The 7,830-nt window shown below is 35.0% G+C and overlaps 2 protein-coding genes across 3 annotated transcripts; one reads left to right on the forward strand and one right to left on the reverse strand.

Annotated features, from left to right (window-relative positions):
• The first annotated feature begins 686 nt into the window (after positions 1–686).
• LOC101265040 (ELF3-like protein 2) lies at positions 687–4,872 on the forward strand. Of its 2 annotated transcripts, XM_010324554.4 has the most exons (5): positions 837–1,458; positions 1,707–1,749; positions 1,921–2,930; positions 3,522–3,573; positions 3,693–4,872. In XM_010324554.4, exons 3-5 carry the CDS (start codon positions 2,020–2,022, stop codon positions 4,701–4,703), a joined length of 1,974 nt encoding a protein of 657 aa, XP_010322856.1. In that variant the 5' UTR covers positions 837–1,458; positions 1,707–1,749; positions 1,921–2,019; the 3' UTR covers positions 4,704–4,872. The 2 variants fall into 2 exon arrangements, with proteins under 2 accessions (XP_004242270.1, XP_010322856.1); XM_004242222.5 differs by lacking the exon at positions 1,707–1,749 and having other exon boundaries at positions 687–1,458.
• Positions 4,873–5,354: 482 nt separating this feature from the next.
• On the reverse strand, positions 5,355–7,204 carry LOC101261829 (glycosyltransferase BC10-like). The gene is made up of 2 exons (XM_004241898.5): positions 6,370–7,204; positions 5,355–6,155 (listed from the first exon to the last, which is right to left on the reverse strand). The coding sequence occupies exons 1-2, from the start codon at positions 6,838–6,840 to the stop codon at positions 5,514–5,516; spliced, it is 1,113 nt and encodes a 370-aa protein (XP_004241946.1). The 5' UTR covers positions 6,841–7,204; the 3' UTR covers positions 5,355–5,513.
• Between the last annotated feature and the right edge of the window lie 626 nt (positions 7,205–7,830).

The following is a 7,830-nucleotide window of genomic DNA, read 5'->3' on the forward strand; positions in this document are numbered from 1 at the left end:
GGTTGATGCACGTCCATGAACCCTCATATTTGGGCTATATATTTACCCAGAATCAACTCATACATATTTACCCCAGAATCAGCTCAATTACTAGACGATAAATTATCGAGTTAATATGAATGATTCAAATGAGTTATATTTAATTTTAATAAGCTTATTTTATTGGTTTCCACATTCAACGTAGCCTTATCTTTATTAACACTCCTATTTCAACTACATATTTAGCCGAAATGAGCTATTAAACGATAAATTATCGATCGAGTTAACATGGATGACTTGAACGGGCCATATTTTGATGAGTTTCCACATTCAACCTTCTATTTATTGACGCTCGTATTTGGGCTGCATGTCTAGCACGAATTAACTCAATGATTAGACGGCAAAATTAACGAGTTAATATGCATGGCTTGAACGAGTCATATTTTCATGAGATCTAAAAAATTATAAAATAGCCTTTTTAAGTAGAATTAAATAATAAAAGTACCCGTCATATAATTACTAGAAAACGTGTTAATTGAATAACAGTATAGAAAATAGTTTGAGATGGATGATGCGATATAATAAGCGACGGGTTCGGGTAAGTTTTTAGTCCGTCGAGGAAAAAGCGTATGGTGAGATTTGGCAGATATTTCGTAAAAAGATTGGACAATTTCTTACATGTGGTTTAACGACGGGTACACAGTTGTTTCGGCATTTGCATTTATATTATTTATATTATAGAGAGAAAGAAAAGGAGAGCGAGTCAGTCACTATTAATCTGTTCCTTTTAATTGCAACAAAAATATTTACCTACTGCTATTAACTAATAATTCTCTGCCTTTTAACTTCCCTTACTCATGGAAGTTCCACTAATTCTCTACCCACCTCACATTCCCCTCATTTCATTCTCCTTCTCATCTATTTCTTGATGTGATCTTCTTCTAAGATTTCCTCTTTATATTTCCATATTGTTTTATGTGCTAAAAAGCATTTTAGATTGGGATCCTCTATTCCAGGAAGTCGAAAATTTGCTCACATGAACATTCAGTTTTCGCCTATCAAACTGTAATTCCATGTGGTTTTGCTTATTACTACTGATTTACGGTCAAAAGAATCAATCTTTTGAGGTGGGATGACTAATTGTTGCGGTTAGTGGAACAGAGATTTGGGTTGTTAGTGTTCAGCTATGAAATGGTTCATCCTTTTATGTTAGGGTTCATCTTAATTAACACGCGAAGCAAGCAGTGAAAAATGAAGACGGAAAAAGAGGAAGAGAGGCATATGGATCCTTTGTTTCCTAGATTACATATAAATGATACAGACAAAGGAGGTCCAAGAGCACCCCCTAGAAACAAAATGGCTCTTTGTGAACAGTCGTCATCCAGATCGCCTCAAAGTTTCACCTCTAGTTCTACTCCTGCAACCATGCAAATGCTACCTAATAGTGGAAACTCTATTTCTGCAGCATCTTCTACTCTTGTAAGTACTAATTCTTCTGTACGGTCCAAGTATTGGTAGTATGTTGTTTGGTAAAATTATCATCCATCTACTTGTCATGTTGAGTTTTGTATGATATCTATGCAATTCGTATGGTCTTAGAAATAGGAGGTAAACTATATTAGAAGAGCATATACTGAAATATTTCTTGTTTTTAATCATCCCAAACCTTTGGATTTTCAATTTTACTTCCATTCCTTTTTGTTTACTTATTGCTTGTCCTGTTTCAGATGAGTGAATCTGTTTATCCTCTTCATTCATTGCCAACTCAAGGTATTAGAAAATTGTACGTTTGCTTCATAGATTATGCAGTGTGCTTCCTTAGATTGAGAATTTCTTGAACACTTAACGTCTTACGACCAATTATGACTGCTATCACCAACAAGTTCATTGTGCTGTCTGTCCCATTCGATCTGCTCACACGAGCTCTTGAACACCCTGTAGGTTGGTTGCAACAAAAGGAATTATTTTCTCCACAATTCATCTGAGTCTTCTCATTTGGTTGAGATACCTCCCTTTTCTTCTGGAGGGATAAATTTTACTATGAGACATCCTGATGTTCCACCAGTCAAGTCGCTAAATCCTCAAGTTTTATGTCTTAAAGGGAATTTGCATGCTACATCTCAGCTTAATCCCATTCAGCAACACAGTTTATCATACTATAATAGTAACCCTTCTGCCAATAAATTAGGAAGGGAAAATGATTTTTGTGGTCCAAATTTCGTCACATCAGGGAAACCTCTATATCATGGTAACATACATAAAAGTGCAGACAAGGAAAAAATGGTTATAACAAACTCCAAACCTTCTTTGAAATTTCAAAGCGTTTTCGAAAAGCAATATAAGGATACAGACAGGATGCAACTAAATTGCAGGGAGCATAGTGGAAGTCAAGCTGGAGATCAAGCAAAGTACCAAAAGAGAGAACATTGTGTTAAACTACCTGCTCCTCATCTGTCAACTATAGAGACAACTGTGGTGCATGAAACTCCAACTCCAGGACATAGCAAGCTAAATATTAGTAAATCATTTGTATCAAGTGCTCCAGAAAACAGATGTGGTCTAGTAGGTGACTTGAATAGATGTAGTGATTCTAATTCTGAATCTGATGAAGACTCTTGGATTTTACACAAAAGGAAGGCTGCAGAAGATGTTACTAATGCGAAGCATGAAGATGCCTCGACTAAGAGATGTGCTTCAATAATGGAAGGTCCGTCGTGTTCCTTTCTGCCTCACGGAAACAGCCATCAGAGTCCGAAGAGAGCTAAATCCTCTTCTGACTGTCCTGAAGACCAGATTAGTGGGGCTCCAGATGTAGCAGGTGAAGAGAGAAGTGAAGGGATCTCAGAAGCTTCCTCCTTGAACTCTAGATTAGTAGAAAAAATGTCTTCAGATAATGTCATAGCATTGATAGGTCAAGAGATATTCTGGAAAACAAGAAGAACCATTGCACAGTAAGTCTCTTTAACTGGTCATCTTTTATGTATATATTCAACTAATCGTTACAGTAGAAATGAAAACGTGTGGCTTGATCTAGGGGTTAGTCGAAGATGTCTGCTGATCATAATTTGTCTACTTTCAACCTATATCATGCATCTTCATATCATATATTTCTCTTTTCGCTCCATTACATCTGTTTCATCTTTATAAAGGTGTTATCTTCGGGAACTATGACCTATAAAAGTAAATGAAATCTAAAGTACTCAAATTGGCATAAACACCATATTCATACTTATACAAGGATCTCTAATTTGTAGTATCGATATGAAGTTTCATGTTAGTCTAGCCTCTAGGTCTATATTTTGTTGTCGTCACTGCTTCACTTCAATAAACCTTAAAATCATATTCTTCAACAAATTTCTGAGAAATAATAATGTCTAATTCGCAAGACAGAGATCCCATCTTTACTATGTTATAGTTGTTGCCCCTATGATGACTAGCTGAAATGATGAACAATTATTTATGTTAGGCTGATCTTATTCTGTTTCCTCTTCCAATATGTTTTCTGAAATTTACCTTTTAACTTGTGTTTCACTATTTTTCAGCCAGCAGCGGATCTTTGCAATACAACTATTTGAGCTACACAGACTAACACAGGTATCTTGAAGAGACAAAGCGCAAGTGCAATAAAATCAATAAGTAAAAATGGGTAAAGGAGGTGTTTTAGTGTTTTGCTTAAATTTTGAAAGAACTTACTTATTTTAGCATCTTTGCAGGTTCAGAAAATGATAGCCAGATCACCAGATATATTTTTCAAAGACAACTTCTATCTCCACCAACCTTCTATCAAATTTTCTTCTTTGAAGAATTTAGCATGTGATGATGTTCTTGAACCTCCTGTCGTGGAACAAAAAATTTCTACAAAACCAAACAATTTTGAGCTTACGACAGATAATGTTTATCTTCCCCTCCGCAAAGATAATGATAAGAAGAATATACCACAGCAATCATCTCAAAAACTAAATGTAGGGACACCAACATCGAGATCTTTTTTATCGGATCCAAAATTAGCACCTCGATCCTTCCAACCACCTCCTGGATATCAGTATTTAGTTCCAATAAGGTCACCTTCTGAAGGACTTATTTATAAACCTTATACAGGACCTTGTCCACCGCCTGGAGGGATCATAGCGCCAGCTTATGGTAGTTGCAGGCCTGTGACTTTATCTCCACCTATAGGTGGAGACTTCGCGAATGTGCCTTATAGTGTACCGACTTCCCACAAGCAGGGTGCTGGGATTTTTCCTGGTCCTGCACTCTTTGATCCATCCTGCATTCAACCGTATTCCATGCCTGTGATAAAGCCATCTGCTTCAAGTTCAGCTATCGAGCAAATGAATCCACTTTCCAGGATCAGGTCAAGTGAGAAGGAGAATAGTCCACTTATGCATGAGGTCAACTTAGTTAGGCCTCATCAAAAATCATGCAACATATCATGCCAGAAGAGTGCGGTCATGTCAGATTGTGATCGAATTATTCAGGCGGATAGAGGGAGTGACATGCAAGGAAGTACCGCAAGTAGTCCTCCTGAGAGGGTGCAAAAGGGTGCACTTTCTCTTTTTCCTGTCACACCAACTGCAAAAGGTTCAGATCAACCAGTTCAGGATAACGACACGGAGCAGCAAATTCAAGTCATCAAGGTTGTGCCCCATAATCCAAAGTCAGCATCTGAATCTGCAGCGCGGATTTTTAGATCTATACAAGAAGAAAGGAAAATGAATTACTAGTATGCAAAACCTTACAACTTAATGTTGTAAGAAAAGCCTTTTCTTCTGTATGTTTTCCCTTATCTAAATTTCCCTCATTTTATAGTTTACCTCTTGGATTAAAGGCTCTTTACTGTGAATATATTCAATGGAAAGTGAAAAGCAATACAGGTTCATTCTTTTTCTACTACTTCATTCTCTTGATTTTCTCTTTCAATCATCCTGCTCCATCATACTTTCTGACTCTGTACATTCAAACTTGCTAAATGTGTTGGACGGCGGTAAGGATACATGAAAAATGTATAGTTTTAAACATGTTTTCTTAGATTACAAAAAAGAAAGAGATCAACTTCTCTGAATGAAATTAAGGTGGAAGTTGGTGGAGGAATGTAGCATAATATATACAATGTCTTGTAAGTAGCTTTCTTTAGTTTACCGATTCTACACACATGAATAGTCTTAGTATGTAAATGATTCCCTACAACCCTTTGTTAAACAAAACTTTAGTGTCGACCATTCGCTTGTGTCAAATAATTATTAAGTTCAGTTTTGTTTCCACAAATGGTGTTTTGAGTCAAAATGGTATTGACGTTACATACTGCAAATAGAGGATCTAAATTGTGATAGATGTGAAAAAGTTTATACATGCAAGTACAGTAGACCTCCAACTCGAATATTAAATACTGGGATTTTGATATAATAGATCATAAATATCGATATATCTTTAGTATAACATGACAATGTCTATCATGTGATGAGGCCTTCAGCAATCATGTATGTTTAAGGCTGATTTTTATACTTGGATATATCAGATAACAAAGCAATGGAATTTCAGAAGCCTAGATACTTGGACGATAGTTTTAATAAAGGATCTAATGCACTGGGAGAAAATTTTCTAGCAAAAAGTAGACAATATGAAGTCGTCTGGTTACTGTAGACACATCTCCTCTGGCCTTCCGAAAGTTGCTTCATAAACTTATCTGTAACATCAGCCTTTCCAAATGTAGCAGGATGAGCACCGCCTCTATGCCAGTCTACCCAAGTGAGACTGGTATTTGTCAGGAGATGAGGGGATTGGATGTGCAGCATTGTTGGGAAATAGTGTTCATCAACATAGCATGCTGGTTTGCAGAACTGTTTGAATTTAGGGTAGTATATGTCATCTGTAACAATGTCAACAGCCAATTTCCTGTTAACCTCAAACCACTGAGATCCTTTACGCCATTGAGTGATTTTAACCACAGGTGACATCTTCCAATTGTAACGCCCTCTTCCAACAGAACTAGGATCATCAAACACATTCACAAAACTGTACTTGGATTCTGATATGTATCGATAGATAACACTGAAGTTGTGGAGAGGAATGCACGACTCTGATAGGATTATAAACCATTCGTTGGAGATATCAAGCAATGCATTAGCAAGAAGCCGTCTTTCAGCATCAGTGATACTAATTTTCCCCCACTCTGCCACCTACGCGAAATCAAACCCATACAATTACTACCAAGTACAGTAATAGCCTCCGAGGTGAATTCTCAAATGTATCATCTCAACTCATAATTATTATTTCTAAATGAGAACATGACATCAGAACAATATATATCAACCTCTCACGTGTTGAAGCACAATTTGGAAGTTCAGGGAAACTAATTTTTTTTGAATAAAATTTGTACAATAACATTATTACCTGACTAGGAACTTGCCTGCCATAAAACACAGATGAAGTTGGGAAATCAGGGTTGTAAGATGGTAAATTATGAATGTAGATTGAATAAAACTCTTCATTCCCTTTGAAAAACCTCTCCCACAACGGAGCCAAAGGCAGAGGCCCTCTCGTTAAGAACAAGAACGCGATTTTAGGTGTTCTCTTAAAAGGCAATTTTTTCATTTGAGGAACAAATGAAGCCCTCCAAAAAAGCTCAGCATCATTCATTGAATGATGCAAGTTTGATAGAGGCTTAATCCAATTCTCTAAACTATTTTGTTGTTCAAAACATGGAGATTGTACCACAGGGAGTACCTTTTTCAATTCTGAAAATCTAAGCATAAACATACTTAAAATTGATAAAGCAATTCCTAAACCCAAAAACAACAAGAGAAACTGAAGCACTTTTAATGATAAAGGCTTGTTGTCTTTGCCATTCTCCAAAATCCCCATATTCGCAAACTCAACTTTCAATCGAACACCAAATCGGCAAAAAGAAAAAAAAAATCTGTCAATTCTCCTTTTTTCTTATGTAGTTAAAAAAAAATCCATTACTCATTAAGAAAATTAATTAAATTAGCAAAAGCTTTTAAAATTTAAAACAGATATTATCAAAATGTGAAGCTGCTATTTTGTCATTAACAAGAAAAAAATAAGAAGAAGAAGATAAAAAACTAAAATCCAAGCCACAATAATGAGACGTTTGGGTTTGAACTTTGAAGAAGAAAACTAATTCTTGTTTCAACAGAGTTGACAAAATCTTGAAATAAAAATTTCTTATGAAAAATTTATTGGAAGTCTGTGCACAGTTCCCAATGTTGATGTTCTCTTCTCATGGGGTTTTATTATGGAGGCGTCCTTTTCTCTACACATAATTGTCTTTTAAATTTGCCTTTGAAATTTCCGATTTGTGGCCTTTTGTCCAAAATTTTAATGTTTTTAGCCTTTTCAAAATGAATATTTTTTAGGTTAGTTTGACTAATTTTTGAGAACTAAATTATATTATAATAATTTTAATATTTTAATTTCATAAAAAATATTACTATAAATTGCAAAAAAAAATTATATCACAATGGTGTGAAAATAATATTAAAACATTGATTAAATTGTTTGCGAGTATATAAACTGCTTAAATAGAGATTATAGATTTTTTTTTTTGTAAAATTAGAAATAGACTATTAAATAACCAGTTATTTGAATCTCAAAAGTCGAAAGTAAAAAATATTTTGAAGGGAGTAAAATCACAAAAAGGTTTTAAAATTTAAACTTTTACCAAACCAAACTTCACTTACTATTTTTATAATTTTCTTTTGCAAAAAACAAATTCTCAAAAGAATAAAACAAAAAGGAAGGAAATATTCACTTTCTTTTTAGGCCAAAAAAATATTTAAAATGTGAGAAAATTTCCGAAACAAAAAAGGTACCTTAATATCAAATGAAGGC

This window comes from Solanum lycopersicum, chromosome 6, assembly GCF_036512215.1.
Source record: "Solanum lycopersicum chromosome 6, SLM_r2.1".
Taxonomy (NCBI): Eukaryota; Viridiplantae; Streptophyta; class Magnoliopsida; order Solanales; family Solanaceae; genus Solanum; species Solanum lycopersicum.

Excerpts from the sequence above, each read along its gene's own strand:
- LOC101265040 (XM_004242222.5), top strand. The coding sequence starts at position 1,231 with ATGAAGACGGAAAAAGAGGAAGAGAGGCATATGGATCCTTTGTTTCCT. Across the intron at positions 2,931-3,521 it reads ACAAGAAGAACCATTGCACA|CCAGCAGCGGATCTTTGCAA; the intron begins GTAAGTCTCTTT and ends ACTATTTTTCAG. Across the intron at positions 3,574-3,692 it reads AGCTACACAGACTAACACAG|GTTCAGAAAATGATAGCCAG; the intron begins GTATCTTGAAGA and ends GCATCTTTGCAG.
- LOC101261829 (XM_004241898.5), bottom strand. The coding sequence starts at position 6,840 with ATGGGGATTTTGGAGAATGGCAAAGACAACAAGCCTTTATCATTAAAA. Across the intron at positions 6,156-6,369 it reads GCAGGCAAGTTCCTAGTCAG|GTGGCAGAGTGGGGGAAAAT; the intron begins GTAATAATGTTA and ends GATTTCGCGTAG.